General features: G+C 38.0%; 2 protein-coding genes and 1 pseudogene across 2 annotated transcripts in view; 2 read left to right on the forward strand and 1 right to left on the reverse strand.

Moving 5' to 3' along the window:
• The window catches only part of SLC25A18 (solute carrier family 25 member 18), a 13,717-nt gene extending 10,532 nt beyond the window's left edge, over positions 1–3,185 (forward strand). The window contains exons 4-7 of the mRNA XM_025041082.1: positions 756–927; positions 1,689–1,843; positions 2,474–2,549; positions 2,977–3,185. Coding sequence (XP_024896850.1) covers positions 756–927; positions 1,689–1,843; positions 2,474–2,549; positions 2,977–3,118 — 545 coding nt within the window. The 3' untranslated portion in view covers positions 3,119–3,185. The remainder of the gene's footprint in view (positions 1–755; positions 928–1,688; positions 1,844–2,473; positions 2,550–2,976) is intronic.
• A 1,539-nt stretch (positions 3,186–4,724) lies between these two features.
• ATP6V1E1 (ATPase H+ transporting V1 subunit E1) overlaps positions 4,725–17,079 on the reverse strand; it is a 20,963-nt gene continuing 8,608 nt past the window's right edge. Inside the window, exons 5-9 of the mRNA XM_006923909.3 lie at positions 11,743–11,832; positions 10,997–11,065; positions 8,867–8,961; positions 6,452–6,539; positions 4,725–5,300 (exon numbers count right to left, since the gene is read on the reverse strand). Of these exons, the coding sequence (XP_006923971.1) occupies positions 5,238–5,300; positions 6,452–6,539; positions 8,867–8,961; positions 10,997–11,065; positions 11,743–11,832 (405 nt within the window). The 3' untranslated portion in view covers positions 4,725–5,237. The remainder of the gene's footprint in view (positions 5,301–6,451; positions 6,540–8,866; positions 8,962–10,996; positions 11,066–11,742; positions 11,833–17,079) is intronic.
• On the forward strand, positions 14,912–15,027 carry LOC112472448 (annotated as a pseudogene).

Here is a 17,079-nt window from a genome sequence, read left to right on the forward strand (position 1 = left end):
TTCTCAAACACTTCTCAAATCAATTTTCTCAATTAAGAAAATTGATTTTCACACAATTTCAGTGCATTGAATTTTGTGGTCATTAACAGGACTCATCCACATTTGACATGCTTGTATTTAATATGCTCAGGGGAAAAAATCTATTCTATTTATTAATGAGCTCATATTATGAGCTCTGAATTATTCAACTAAAATGGGCTGACATCTCAAGAATCAAATTCTGTAAAACAGTGAAGGGTAAAAAGTGCATGTTCACCTAATCTTGGAATACTAGAGAAAGGAGGCTCCATAGGTCTGAAGCGGATAGTTCTTAACAAAAATAATTTGCTGCTTTACACATCAGAGACAAGATATATGGGATTCCTATGTCCCAAAGTGCTAATAGGATGGAACTATGAAATAGGTTCAGAGACGGTTTATAAATGGAAGACAGATCAGTTTTCACAAGATGATAAGGAACTGGGGAGTAGGGTCACTACTATAGCTTCCTATGAGAAAGAGAGCCAGGCAGGGAATGGCTGGGGAACCATCCTATGCAGTGGGGACAGCTCGTTAGACAATATAGATCTTATAAAGGTTTTCTTGGAGTCAAAAATAAATGTTCTAAAATTAGGACAATCCTCAGAATTCTAGTAGGAGTGTCCACCTTCTCTGAGTTATCCCAGAGATAGGAACTTGGAATCATACTCTTGCGAGTGTTTTTGCAGTGTCTAGTGAGGCCTGGGTTGTGATGCGGTCTGTTCTTTCCCTTTCAGCAGTCCATCAGGGTTCGGCCTCAGTACCTTCCTCCTCCAGGTCCTACGCTATTGGCTCGGCTTGCGAGGCTTCCACACACAAGCGCCCATCTGCCACCCTCATTGCCTGGGAGCTGCTTCACACTCAGGGCCTGCCTGGTCTCTATAAGGGCCTTGGTGCCACTCTCCTCAGGTAAGGCTTCCTGAACTTGGGACACAGAAGGGCACCAATGAAAAGGGAGTGGGAACAGAGGGCCAGAGAGACTGCTTTCTCAACTTGCCTGTGTTCTTCCTAGAATACTCAAACTGTTTCTGATTTTTCTCAGAATTGGGCAGGGTACCTGGAAGATTAGTTTTAGGCCTTCTCCAGTGGCCAAGCTCATGAGTATTGGGTGTTCTATGGCCCAAACGCAGGTAAAATGCCCTGTGTACAAAGGACTGTGGATCATCTGTAAGTAAATGAGTGGATATACTCCCTATTTTACTTTGCTACTTGGCCAAAATGCTTAAAGTAGAAGTGTCTAAGGCCCTGGACAATTTTCTACCACTTGGGCAATAGATGAATGAACTTCGCCTTCCTGTCCCTCTCACCCTCTCAACACTTAGCTTATAGCTAGCTCTTCACCAGCCACTTACTCTACTTATTAACTCTTCCCTTAGCCTGCCTACCCACTTTTATATAACACATCAACAGTCTTTGAATTTGCATCTGGCTCATTAAGAAGCTGCAGGTGCTGGGAGGACAGAATGAGCTGGAAGGGTAGAAAGCAAATTGAACTTACTGCTTATGCCGTCTGTCACCCTGCATTATCATGGGGCGCTAAGGCAGGAATACAGAATTTTAGGCTTGTCTCTGATGCATCTGGTGGGCCCTCTAGTTCATGGGCTGACTGTATGACCTTGGATAGAAGCCCCAGAGTAGCACGTAGCTCGGTGTTTCTTCTTCTTCTGCAGAGATATTCCCTTCTCCATCATCTACTTCCCACTGTTTGCCAACCTTAACAGCCTTGGGTTCAACGAGCTTACTGGGAAGGCTTCCTTTGCTCATTCCTTTTTGTCAGGCTGTGTTGCAGGTTCCATAGCTGCTGTCACAGTAACACCCCTGGATGGTAAGTGCATTGGAGATGTACGGGTTTCAAGTGTTGACTTGCTTTACAAATTAGGCACCTGTATAGTCGTTACAGGATGAATAGTAATTTTGCACTTTTAGGATAGAGGAAACAGCCCCAACTTGAGAACTCAGAAACCCATCAAAGATCCTCCCACGTAAAGTGGAGTCGGAGACCTTCATTCTATTTTTTTCACCCTATTTCTTATCACTGACAAATCCTCAACTTCTAGGTGCTGATTTCATTAGTTTTACCCCCTAGTCAAGTTGTGAGCATCAGTTATAAATGAGTGCTGGTATTTTAAAACTCAGTGCTAAAGGCAGGAGCTAAATAGTGTAAGATAATGCTTCCCCTACCTTTAAGGTTACAGCCAGCTCCTCTAGCACAGCTAGACCTCTCCATAGCATGCGTGACCTAAGGAATCATGTGGTTTCTAATTCCTTCATCTTATTTAAATGAGGCCTAAAGAGGGGAAGATCTTCAATTACAAATCCTACAATGAAAAAGCTGGCCTCAGGATTCAGTTTTTTGTATACTGGTTGGTTCTAAAAGGAAACAGGACCATTTCATGTTGAGGAAGAACACCAAAAGCAAATGTTCCCTACTTATTTTAACTTTTGCTTGATTTAGTTTTGAAAACTCGAATCCAAACCCTCAAGAAAGGCCTGGGTGAGGACAGCTACAGTGGGATCACTGACTGTGCCAGGTGAGAGCCCTTTACAGAGGTGTGCCTAGGACAGTTCCCCTTGCTTTGCTGTCCACCTTCACCCATCTAGAAAACAAGGTTATCGCTGGACTACGCTGGGCTCTGGATTGCTTTGAAATCTTTTCTTTTCCCTCACCTGTCAACAGAATCAGGTTGTACTGGGAGCTTTTTTCTTCTTTGAATCCCTATGGGATCTTTCTCCCAGAGTCTAGCAAACTGAGCCAATTATCCACACCCAGAACCCAACTGCTTAGTAACCAAACACATATGTACAATGGAGGTATAGCTCCCAGACACCCAGGGTCCTGCTATTGGTGTGGGAAGTGACACATGCTCTCAAAGAAGACATACAATGTTGGAGAGCACATCACTGAGTACCACTTGCAGTGGGGCTTCTGTACAATCACAAGCTTCTTCTTTCTCCCAGGAAACTCTGGATCCAGGAGGGACCATCTGCCTTTGTGAGGGGAGCAGGCTGTCGAGCCCTCGTCATAGCCCCGCTCTTTGGGATTGCCCAAGGTGTCTACTTCATTGGTATTGGAGAACGTATCTTAAAGTGTTTTGAGTAGATATAGCTGGAGCTCAAGTCCCTTCACTGGCTGCCATCTGCTAGCCCAATCTACTTAGACTAGAGAGGGAAAGCAAGCTGACCTATCATGTTATATTTTGTCCTCTAACTTGTAGCGCTACCTCAGTCTCAGAAGAAACAAACTTTTTCTAATAAGCAAGCTGACTACAGTCCTGTCCTCCCTTCAGCAGCCCCTAATCACCAACTTTTCTACAAAAACAATAAATGCTTTGGCTGTATTAATTGTAGGGCCTTAACAGACAGCAAAGATGGAAGAGTTGCTTCTACATTTTACATTTCACTCAAACTCAGCATACGTGAGTCAGTTGGAGGATTGTTTTGTTAATTCTTTGTATTAAATAACTTAGTTGGTCCTGGCACTCGTTTTGGAAAAAAGGAGGATCAAGGGACCGTGAAAGCCCTAAAAGTAAGCACCTAATTTGAAATCAAGCAAATCCTTTCAAATTGTAGATGGCTGAGGGGTAAGGCCAACTCAAACTGAGCAGCCTGGGCAAAGTCAGGGCAGCCACCCTGCCTTATATCCTCCGTCTGGAACACGGGCTCTTAGAGACCAATGTCTATGAAACACTGAAATAAAGTCGACTAGTCAAAATCTCATCTAGTAATTAGTGAAAAAAGCAGACAGGCTGCAATGAATAATCTGTCATCTACTTTTCTGTCCATTTCAGAACCAAAGGACATGAAAATGTACACTGCTACACGTTTCTATCACTCACTCTTCAAATTATTACTCAAAAGGGTAGAGAACAGCCACAAGGTGGCTACTTTGTGAGTTACACTGGGTTTTAAGTCTTGCTTCTACCTATCACTTCATAATTGCATCATCTTGAGGGACTGAGTATGCTGTGACAGTTCCCATGTACCTCGATCCTTCCCCCATAAGACTGCTATGTACAGAGAAGAGAAATGGTATCAGACATGTGGGGTCAAGTCCTAAGAAAAAATACCTTTCCAGGAGTTGGTATTTCCATTAGTCCTTACCTAACATAAAACTTATGTTAATGAAAAAATAGCCTTACTAGCCTCCTTCTTAATTAAGAGGACTGCATTTGAGTATTGGCTCTAGAGATGGACCGGAGTTAAAATACCAGCTCTTCCACTTATTACCTGCAAGACCTTGGGCAGCTATTAAAAGTTATCTGAGGAAAAAAAGAATGAGGAGTGGGAGGAAGAAAAGGACATTTGTGAAAGGGTTTAGGCCTAACACAAAGTAACCCCTCCTCCTTCATCAAGAAACAAAACAAAACAAAAAAAACCCTAGTTTTTTTTCTGACTCTGCCAAAGCTAGTAAAACTATTTCCTCAATAAAGCTGTCAAAACTTCTAGAGGACAGGTAATATTGAATACTTGTGTGTGGCATGTGTGGAAGACCGTAACTGGCTGGAGGAACACTTCTGGGTGAGGGTCTGGTAAAAATAAGCAGGAAGTGCCAGAGGACACAGGGAGGGTTAATGGTTTCAAGTACTGACAACTGTCAACCAGCAAATGCTACAGGGATTTGGAAAATGACATTTCTTCTAGATACTTTAGTAAGCATTTATCCTCTCAAACCATAAGCTTACAGTGCCTTGCATAATAAATTATAATGGATTTCACGTAAACCTTGTTTTAATAAATAGAGCATCATGGCTTAAATTTTAAACCACATTTACAGATAAGGAACACCTCTAGGCCCAGACAGGAAACACTGAAGCTACTACAGCTAGAAAGAATGCATGCCCCACATGCATTTTAAGCCTAAAGAGCAGAGACATAATGGCAGAGAATACCATACACATGACCCTCTAGAACAGATAACTAGAACCAGAGGGAGAGCAGAAGACCGGGTGAAGTCCATGCAACTGCCACCTGATTTCCTTATCATGCTGCAGAACCAACAGAAAACTGTGTTCCTTAAGCTAAATGTAGGTTTCCTGACTTTAAGCGAAACTTTCTCTCATTGTTAACAATTATATTAAGTGCATTAGCTACAGAAGGACATCCACTGATAAATACAGAATATTAGAAGAGCAAAAAGGAAGCTACACAGATAATCTTGTTTCTTCAAATATCAGAAACTTCCACATCATAGCAGTACGTGAACTCCACCTCCCACAGGCTTAGTCCAAAAACTTCCTGTTGGCGTTTGCACCAAACAAGGCTCCCCGTACTTCTGGCATCATCTGTGAAGAAATAAGATCTTTAATAAATAAGCGTTGTCAACTGTTAGAACTTGGAAAGAACTGCACATCTGAACCATAGGTGGCAAGTCATTAACCCCTCTATGGCTAGGAAAGAATTCACAAAGCTAAGTGCATCAAATCTCTCCTTTACTTATCTGAAACACTATAATGGAATCCTTGGTAGGAAACTTAACCAATCACAAATTTGGGGTTAAGACTAACTGCTTAAAGAAGACAAAGAAAAAAAAAACAACAAAAAAAACTAAAGCCATTACTATCTAAGGCTTGTTATATTGTGATGTAGGGAGAAGAATCCATTAACTATATTTATATTACCTCATCATAATATTCTGATCACCTACATTCTTTTTTCAACAAATATTTATTAAATGCCTACTATGTATCAAGCACAAAACTTATAATGCAAGTTTGTGCTAAGGCACTCGTTATGGCAACTGAAAAATTCTTAGGGTTTAATCTCAAAACTTCTAAGGCTGCACTGTTTAACAGAGTAGCCACTAGCCTCATGTGGTAACTGTGCATTTGAATTGTGGCTTGAGACTGAGGAACTTAATTTTTAATTTTACTTTACTTAATTTAAATATCCATTTGTAGCTAGTGGCTACTCTATAGGGCACAAGAGATCGACAGTTAAATTATGAGGTGATTAATACTCAATGACAAAGTGCTTTAGCTCTAGCTCAAGACAAAGTAGCAGTAGTGAACTACCACTACTGGAAGACGTCCAGTACTTTTAAACGACTGAATTTTCCTGCCTTGTTTCCTAGAGTTTATTTGTGTAAATGTGGGAACATATGAAAAACCAGCAGCCCTATTTAAAATACTTTAAATAAGTATGCTAGTTCCCATCATTCTTGCTGGAAAAAGAACTTCAGACAGCAACACATGTACTAAATGTATACAATAAAATCCTAGATGAACAAAACACTTGTTCTGACACCAAATCTTCCCTCATGTAAATGGCATTGCTTCAGTAAATGCCACTAAATACCTAACCCCCATTCCTTTAAAGAAAATGTCAAAAAATGTGGAAAGAGAGCAACAAATCCCAAATACTTGTGAATGGATGTGAGTTCTCTTTATCACTTCAAAGTAACAGACCAACTAACGAGAAGTGTTCCCACACTCACCTGCTGGGCTATGAGATCCAGCCGGCTTTCCAGGGTATTGGAAACCTTTATTTTACGATCTCCATTATAGATCTCAACTCCACCAGCTCTACAAAGAACAGAGGAAATAACAATTTTTATAGATTTGAAGAAGACATACACATGCTGCAATTACTTTATTCCCTGGAGGAAAGCCATTTTGGTATGTGGAGTGTCTAAGTACTACAAGGGACCAATAAACGTAAGCAATAAGCTTAAAATTAATTCAGAAAGTTTCTTAGGATTTAAGGTATGGTGATAACTGTCATTTACCAAGTGATTGCTCTGCCAATTTGATTTTCTGTTATAGCACCTAATTTAATTCTAACAACCTCCCCAACAAAATGAGAAGGGTGGGGGTTTGATCCAGGTTTGCAAATCAACAGAGTCCTCATCTGAATGTTTCCTCAAGGTCCAATCCTGCTAATTACCAAGGGTATTGATAAGGCCAAGTTGTGTACCAGATAAAAGGTTCCATTGCAACCTTGTGCCAAACTCCCGCTCACAAAGTCCTGCCTCTAGCCATACCTAACTTATATCATTTCTTTCCTCGCAGTTTCTCAGCACTTAGAGGCATTAGGTAAATAGGTAAAATTCTATTATTTAGAGCCCCAGGAATGAAATTCTTTTGCTACATAATTTCATTTTATCAAATATTTCTTGAAATAAGCAGGCTATGAGACAAATGCTGGGTCAAGTTTTGCCAATTTTCTTTGGAAAATTTTAATGGACTATGACAATATTGTTTTCTTATTCATCCTTCTTCCCACCATTTCTTCATTTCACCTATCTTTGGTTTCTCTTAACAGACTTTGTCATTCGTAAGGGCATAGTTGGTTCTTTGCTGAAATTCTAACCCCATGGGAGAACGCCTCCTGTATGTCAGGGACTAACATAAAACCCTGAGCTTTCCAGAACTTCTGTCTTCCCAGTAACTCTACGGGGAGTTTTGGTATTCTCACCATTTTATAGGATTAAAAAGGTTGAATAAAATTACAAATTTATTGACTAAAATAATAATACTTAAAATTCCACTTTAAATTTGTACTGGAATAAGCCCACAGTCCCTTAGCTGCAATCATGAAATTAAAAAAACTCTGAAAACAAAAAATTTAATTCACGTGACACCAAAACCTGCATTGACATCTAGTCATTTCGCAGTATGTGACTAACAAATCTATACTTATTTATTTATCCCTCATATTTCCATTCAGAAATATTAGTATATTTGATTACAGGGATGCTATTTCACACCCTGTTGGGGATATTATGTTACATGTGGTATATGTACTTTATTAACTTTTCTAAATACTGAAATTCAAAACATCTGGTCCCAAAAGTTTCAGGAACAGTGGTCTTGACTGAAGCCTATTATTTACCAGAGCATGAACCAAGTGTTTTACATCTCGTCTGCTTAATCGTCAAGATAATCATTTGAACTACTATGTATACTGAGCCCTGAGCATGTACCAGGCATTGTGTTAAGTGCTATACAGATATTATTTCATCTCAGCTTCCAAGAGTTCTGTGAGGTAGGTGTTGTTATCCCAATTTAAAAAGAGGAAATCAAGTGAGATTAAATAACTAGTCTAAGACTACCTCGCTAGTTAGTACATGGCTGAGTGAAGAATCAAACCTAAATTTAACAGTTATGCTCGAGTATTTTTCACTTACTTACAAACCTCCTCAGTTTAAAAAGCATTTCCATCTCTTTCCTTACTTTATGAAACAAAAAAGCAAAATCAAAGACTCCATTTTACAGATGATAGAAGTTAGCCTCAAAGTCCTATGGCCGGCAACAGGTCTTACAGCTTCAAGTCTGGTGCTCTTTCAACTCAGTTCCTGTGTCCCAAGGACTCTGCAATGTCAGTCAGTGGCGATCCCAGGCGGCAGCAGATAGGTGCAACAGAGAAATGACCCTGGCTCTACCCTTGTCAGGAGTTCTCGCTGCCAGTCGCAATTGCATGAAGTTTACTAGGAATGCTGAAGAAATCTGTCATTTTCTCACCATCAACAGAAGTATCATTGATGTTTGCAATTCTACATCCAAGGAACCCAACTGTTAGTTACGTATGACTTCTCTTGTTTTTAATAGTAACTACTTAGAGATAGAGATTATATTCCTCAGCATGTGATACAGAGATGTGGACCCAGCTTTGAGTTCTGGGTACAGAATTAGTGCTCCTCCTCTGCATAAAGAACTGACCATCAGAAGATAGAGGTTTAGAGTATATCTACCCGGCCAACAGGGAAAGACTGCAAAGGAACACTGCAAGTGGAATACAGACATAATGCTATCCTTGTGACGATGAGTGCCTTGGAGAAAACAAGGCCCAGAATAAAGAACGTTCTCCCAATGAGAGAAAGCCAGATGTTAAAAGCAGAAATACTCCTTACATTTCCTCAGGCAGGTAGGCCTCCTGATCAATTTGGACATCAACATCTTTTTTGATGGCAATTTTGTACATAGGGATTGCTTTTTGCACTGCAGCCTGGAAAAGCAGAAAATAATGACAGGCTTTAGCAGAAACTATGAAGCAGGTATTAAAAAAAAAATCAACAAACTATACAAGCAAAGATATTCCTATTTATTTCAAGTAAGAGAATAGATGAATTGCTGGTGGGAATGTAAAATGGTGTAGCCACTGTGGAAAACTATGGCAATTCCCCCCAAAATTAAACAGAGTTGCTAAATGATCCAACAATTCTACATCTGGGTACATCCAAATAAGTAAAAGCAGATACTTGAACAGATTATTTGTACACCATGTTCATAGCATTATTCACAACAGCCTAAGTGTCTCTTGACAGATGAATGGATAAACAAAATGTGGTATGTACATATAATGGACAGTTACTCAGCCTTAAAAAGGGAGGGAATTCTGACACATGCTACAACACAAGATGAATCTTGAGGACATTATGCTAAGTGAACTAAGTCACAAAAAATATTTATGATTTCACGTATATGAGGTACCTAGAGTAGTGAAATTCACAGAGACAGAAAGAATAGTGGTTGCCAGGGGCTATGGATGGAGGGAATGAAGAAATAGTGTTTAATGGAGAATTAGTGTTTAACAGGAATATGAAAATGTTTTGGAAACGGATGGTGGTGATGGTTTGCACAACGATGTGCATGTACTTAGAGCAAGTATACCTTTAAAATGGTTAAATTTATGTTATGTACATTTTAACAATTTTAAAAAGAAATGAGCTCATTGGGAAAAAAGATGCAAGTGAGTTTTTAACTACTATAGTGCAATTAGTGTGATAAAACATAATTAGTGATAAGTCCTACCTTTGAACAATATTATGCACACTTTAGTACAAATGTAAATAACATTTTCTTGAAGGAACTTTCATATTTTTCTCTGACAATATTACTAGTTGAAGAGATTTATATGCATATATTCAACTCTTCCCTGCTCCTCAAATCTAATTTAGCAGCACTGTGAGAGCTAGTCATGCTCTCTACTGGATGCCGACACTGTACTGTTTCAGGAAGAAATTTGCTTGACACACCTAACAATACAATCATGTCATCTTGAAAAGGCCAACTGGCAGCTTGGATTATAGCTCTGGTGAATTCTCTGTATGTCTAGCTGTTATATAGGTTCATAAATGAGGCCGTCATCACAAACATAGATCCACGTTACTGATGGAGTTTGTAAACAAGAACCACAATTTACTAATTTGTTGTAGAAACTAAAAGGAAAGAATGCCTAAGTAATCCAGCTGGCAAATTCTTTCCTAGAAGACAAGTTATTTGGGGAGACAAATTATAATAAAAATGGAAATGTATTATGTATTATAAATGTATTAATTTATGAGAAATGTGACTGCTAAGGGACTAAGCACACACATCCTTGCCTGAAAGGAAGCTACATGGAAAATTTTAATCTGAAGAGTTACTTGATACCACAGAATCAGAGCTAGGGGAGGATATTCTATGACTCAAGGTTTACCAGCCTCAGGCTCCTTTAGTCCAGAGCACCCACCTACTACTACAACCTATATATACCTGCCATGGGGCCAGCAGGTCATCCCTCAGACCAGGGGATCTTCTCGCTTAGATAGGACATGGAGGAGCACCTCAATACTTGCCCCTGGGACTACAGCTATGTTTCACTGCTGATCAACCTCTTTTCTGATACCCACATTCTTTCTCTAGGTATAGGAATGTATTAGGTTAGAGCCAAGCCTTGCTAGTCTGAGACCAGTCTGCCTCATTAAGGTAGTGTTGCCTATCTTTGCTCCAATCCGGTAGGTGCTGCCTCTGTGGGTATGTGTTCAGAAGATTATGGCATTACAAAGTCTCTAGAAAGGGAGAGAGTTACTAGCTCAGCTGGCAATTTGACCTCTTTAAGAAAAGAGATTAGAGGCTGAGGTCACTTAAATGAGTATCTACAATGTGTTAAAACTCATCTAATTCCCATGGGTGAGCTGTCATCTATCAGAACATACATTTCATCTCTTAACTTTTTGATCTTAAAAAAAGAAAATATCTCTTCCTCTAAGCTCTTTTACCTTAACCAGAGGGAAATCCTGTTTCCGGCAACGAACAATCATCCGGGGCTCCAACAACTGGTACAAACCCTGTATGACATAATCAGATACGATTAGTAGGAAATGCTAACTATAAAATAAAGCAAAGCCAAAACAGAATGTTTTTATGATAGTTCCATCTAGTTTTGAAAAATATCCCTTTATAAATTCCCCCAAAAGATAGCATATACAGTGACAACATGAAATAAGATCTTGATATCACAAACAAGATAAATATACCCAGGGCTCTGGTGGTACAAACAAAATTTATATGGGAGTTTTATCTTATATCAATTAAGTTGAAGTCAAATATTACTGTAATTAGCATGAGTAAAATAAAAATTCATAGCAAAGCAGTAAAGAGTTAAAATGTATATAGCTTTTGGTCTAAACCCTAATATCTAAAGCAAGTATTTTAGTGGTGAAATCATATTAGGGAAGCTAATTTAAAGCTTTAAAAGTTAAAACTAAAGGTTGTAAGCAAATCTGACCCCTGAGTTACAAAGGATTAACAAGACAATTTAAACACAGGGAAGCCTAAAAGTCTGAACCAATCAGAGAAACATTACTGTTCTCTCATGCAGTACACATTTCTATTAGATGAAGAAAAGGACAAAAGGAGAAAAGCTAAAATGAGAAAACAGGACAAACAGAGCTGGCCTCTAATTTATCTTAACTTTGAAAGAATTGTGGCTATAGACTACAGTAGACCTGGCCTATAAGGGTACCTGGAGGACCAGTCCATCCAGCAGCACTTGGTACCTGGTTGTATCTTTTACCACCTTGCCGAGTCTCTGTTTTGCTTCATTTAGTAGGTCCTACAATGAATGGAAAAGAAAAAAGTTATCTACACATCTGGGCAGTTGGCGCAGAACCCATTGTGAGGCTAGTACTGGCTTATGCCCTTGCTTCACATTTTATTGCTGTGTTTTCATTAAACAGTCTCTGAGATCTATGATGAATCACATGCTTTGCTAAGTACACTGATACAAGGAAGCAGGAAGCACCATCATGGCTCCCAGGGAGGTCACACACCAGAAGAACAGCCCAGATTATCAATCAATTCAGAAACCTACACAACTAACATGGATTTACATGATAAAGATTTGCAAAGCAAGTTATTAAGACAGTTATACAAGATGATTCCATTTTTAATTTAAAAAAACTATATGTCTGGATAAAGATCACAGTACCATCAATGAATTATCTACAAATACTCCTTGTTTACCTCTGGGAGGCTGGATTAACAACGATTTTAACATTCTTTATGCTAATTTGTAAGGTAAATTATGATCAATAATGTTACAAATCACTAACATCCCAGTGACAATCTTTGATTCTAAATTTAAACAACTTTCTGATTATAATCCGGCTCCCCATGCAGCTTTTCCAAGGAGATATGTATAAATTATTGCAGTTGGCATGTCAGCTTACCTATCAGTATTTTATAAGTTTGCAAGGGCATTTTCTGTCCACATGAACCTAACAGCCTCTAAGGAGTCTGAAAATATTAAGATTCTAGTGCTGGAAAGCAGGAAACCAAAAGCCGACTATGATGTCAACATCAAGGTCATGTCTATGTGGGTCTTGTCTAGTTAGAAAAATCAGACATTTCTATTTCATCTCTCTTTAAACCACAAGACTAGAAATCTCTATTTCAAGATCAATGAATCAGAATTTAAATGTTTTTCATTTCCCTTAAAAAAAAAACACATAAATTGTGAGATTTAGGGAAGTGATAAAAAGCTATCATTTATCCAACACCTATTTTGTTTTAGGCATTTCCCTAGTCATTCTACCTGGGTCATCTAATGTGATTCTAAGTAAACTTCAGGTATATGTTTTTTTCCCATTTATAGGAAATGGAAGGTTCAAAGAGGCTAAAAAATTTGCCCACCAAACAGCTGATAGTAGTGAAACAGAATTTCAACCCTCAAAGGGATTCCAAAGCTCTTAAACCTGGCAAGCATCTGGACAGGCAAGGAAAAAGGATAGAGAAAAATAACTAACAGCCTGCAACTAAGACCAAATCTGGTAGAAGAAAAGCTTAACTACTTCCTTTTCATTTTCACCCTGGTTCTCTTATTTTTCACCTTCCTTCTATCTTTTGTCAATATCCTTTTCTAGCCACCTGCTTGACAACTTCCCTTCCTTTCATAATTTTTTACTCTGTGGATTAAGCTGGAAATAAAATCTTTTAAAATGGCAAAATCCATTTAAAGCATATGTGTGCTTTACATGTATGGGTAACTCTGTTTCTTCTATAATTTCAGAGTGTTTCATCACCCCTCCATGGGTTTGCCAAACTGTAAATTACTGGATGGCAAGAAGTTAGACTGCAAAGGGCTAAGAAACAAGTATCTCTAGAACTAAAATTATATAAATGTTTATTTTCACAAAACTCTCATTATACATTAGAAAAATTAAGGCTCCAACTGTATACTGATTTCAAACTGCATGCTATTGAATATTTTACATCTGTTCCAAGAGATCAAAACACCAGTAGTTCACACAGCTCAGCTTCTTTAGAGGCCATGAACACTGCCTTTGGTTTCTTATTGCACACTCATTTCTCACTTTTCAAGCCATTATAATCTGGCTTTCTGCCTTTATCAATTCACTGAAACCACTCTGGCAAAAGTCAGAAATGACACCCTGACTGCCAAATCTAAAGATCACCGTGCTCTTCCTACTTTGATTCCTTGAAGCATTAGATGTTACATTAGATTACTATTTTGTTCTTCAGGTTTTCTGTTCCCTTGGCTTTTCCTTATTATCCCGCAATATGACCGCTTTCCCCCATGTTTTCTCAGCAATCTTTTTTTTTTCCTGCATATGACATCTGATGCTCCTCAGTTTGTTTACCTGGCCCGCTTTTCTTCTAATTCTACATATCCACATCCATTGCTCCACCTGGGATCTATGTGCTGTCTGTTTATTTCCCAACCTCTCTCCTAAGCCCAACTCAAAACTGTTCATTTGCATTCCCACAGCAATTCAAACTCCAAGATTTATCATCATCCATCACCTGTTCCTCATCCTGTACTTTCAACCTATCATCCATCTACCCAGTTGCATAACCCTGTAACCCTTAAGTCACTCTTGACTCTTGCTTTCCATTCACTCATCACAACCTGTATGTCACGAAGTCCTATGAGCTCTACATTTTTAGTATCTCTGGAATGAGGCTCTTGCCATTTTGTCATCTTTTTTTGCTATTATGGTGGTTTAGGCCTTTCTACTTCTAGACTTGAAAGTTAAGCAGTACCTCCTGGTTTCCACTCCTTGCTGTCACTAGTTCTCCTTCTCTAACACAAACCTAAGCCTGCAGCAGTATTTCTCAGTGTGTTCCCAGACCACCTACATCAAGATTGCTCTGGGCCACATATTTAAATGCCAATTCCTGACAGCAACATAAAAATCTCTGGAAATGGAGCTGAGAGTCTGCATTTTAACAACATCCTCCGGGTCATTTTTATACCCATTAAGTTTTGAAAATTAGCCAAAGGATAAATTCCTTGTTCTTCAGCAGGCATTCAAGGTTCTTTTACTTGAACCTAAATTTCTCTCTCAGGCCTCATCTCCTACAGCTCTCCATTATATCAGATTGATTCCAATTATAAATGTAAACATGTTCATTCCATACAACCACACCTTCTATATCCTCTCCCTCAAAAATCTGAAAATCACTGTGAATGATGAGATGTTACTAAAATGTAAAACAATTGTGTGAATATTCTGGAGAGTAGAAAAGTTGAAAAGCACTTGTATTGAAAAAGTAAAAAATAAAAATAAATAAATAAAAAAAAAAGATCGGATCCATAGTGTAGCGGTTAGCACGTCTGCTTTATACACAGAAGGTCCTGGGTTCATGCCCCAGTAGAGCCACAGTCCATGGTCTACAGCCACACCACCCTGAACAAGTCCAATGTTTGATTTTGGAAGCTAAGCAGGGTTGGGCCTGGTTAGTACTTCGATGGGAGACCACCTAGGAAGACCAGGTGCTGTAGGTATAAATAATGATAATACATAATTAAAAAAAGAAAAAAATCCATATTTTTGTTGTTTTTTAAAAACACAACTCATACTCAACCAGCTAGGATATTAAGTTCCATGAAGGACTTGATTTTATTACACCCCTACTATTTAGAATCATGCTTTTCATTTAGTAAGCATTTAAATATTTGATAAATAAATGACTGATTTGAATTTTAGGTATCAAGTTTTTTTATTCATGACACCTAATATTTCCTTCTTAAAGCCAAACTAGTAATTCTTTCTATATTTAAAAAGACTTAAAGCATTTTCCAAAAACATATCCAACAAAAAAAATTTAATTTTTTAAAAGTTAGAAAAAATAAATATAAAAAATAGGTGAAAAGTATCAAAGAAAAATAAAAACAATAAAAAATTAAAAGTGAGGTCAGATCTACTAAAGCGCTGGGTTATTTACATCTGGTTACATCTGGTGCACTGGTATGCCATCAGAGACTATATCATCAAAAGTGTTTCTATAGTATATCAGGTGATCTTTCTCAGGATCTTTTCCATTTTTAATATCATTACTCTTCAAAAAGGCAGCATAATTGGTCAATTTTATAACATTTAACAGTATGTGTTATAATCTTTGGTACTCATATTTAGGAATGCTGCTGAGACATTTAAGCTATATGCCTCTAAACTCTTAAACTGTATAATTAATAGCATCTATGCAGTAGCTGTCAGTTATTTTTTTCTCTGGGCATTAATATCGAAAGCAGCAACTTTTGGTCAAGGGGCTTTCTCAGCATTGGCACCAATAGGCTGGGAGACTATTTTAATCCCCCAGGCTTATTATGAGAAGAGTTACCACCTGAGGAGATGGTGTGGGAAAGGAGCTCACATTTCCTAAATACTATATGTTTGTGTTAAGCTAGAGGATTTAAATGTGTTCTCTCATTTAATCCTCATAAGAACCCTCTGAACTATCATAATATACTAAACAGGAAATTGAGGGTCAAAAATAATCATTTACTCAAATTAACATGGCAGAGTTGAAATTTAAACTGAAAACTGACTCTTAAACTCAAGTTCTTCCACAAAAAAACTACATTCCTTAAGCTTATAATATTTTTCCAAGAGCGGCTTATAAATTAGGTCAATCAATTCAGGATGCTAAAGAAATCTGAATCCCCTGGAAGGAAATCACCTACTGATTACTGAAATTCAACATTTAAATGAAGATACTAGGTAACAGTTGTCCTGAGCTTTTCACATTTCCACAAAAGCTCTAGTCCTTTTGTATTTTATACAGAATAAACTATTCTCATGTGGCAAGGCAAATCAGCAACAGATTTCCTATTTTTCCACATTCCTAAAACTTAAAGCACTAAAATTTGAAGTATTATGGGAATTATACTTCTGAATGTCAGTCCCTCACAACATTCTGATAGACATTTCCAGCTGGAGATTTCTTGGCCCCTTAAAGGATGTCCAAAACTGAGCTGGTTATTTTTCTTAATACAGCTTTTTCTTCTACTTTCCCATTTTTGTTAATGGAACCATCATTTTCCTCATTAGCCAGGTCTGAAGTTCAGTATTTAACACTGAACTTGGAAGATCAATAGTCAATGTCTGAAATGTCTTCCTATAAAATGTGTCAACACTGTGACACCATGTCAGATTCATCTAAGAACTGACATTTTACAATATTAGTTTGTTTCTTTAATGATATAAGAAAATGGTATACTTTCCAATTATTCACGTTTTATGGCTTTTTCAGAGAGGTCTTTTATTCACTTACATTTATTCCCAATAATTTAATAATTTTTGTAGCTATTATAAAGAGATCTTTTTACTTGATTTGCTAATTGGTTATTGTTGGCATACAGAAAACTAGTAACTTCTGTATGTTCTCTTTGTAGCCAGTCACCTTTTGAACTAATTACTAGTTCTTATTGGTTTTTTTTGGATGTTATTTTCTGAGTAGAGATCATATCTCCAAAAATGGTAATATTTCTTCCTCTTTTTTCTCCATTTTATAAGGAATCCAAGGCCTCTGCAACAATGAATAACAGTGAAAGCAG

This window comes from Pteropus alecto, unplaced genomic scaffold, assembly GCF_000325575.1.
Source record: "Pteropus alecto unplaced genomic scaffold, ASM32557v1 scaffold76, whole genome shotgun sequence".
Classification (NCBI taxonomy): domain Eukaryota; kingdom Metazoa; phylum Chordata; class Mammalia; order Chiroptera; family Pteropodidae; genus Pteropus; species Pteropus alecto.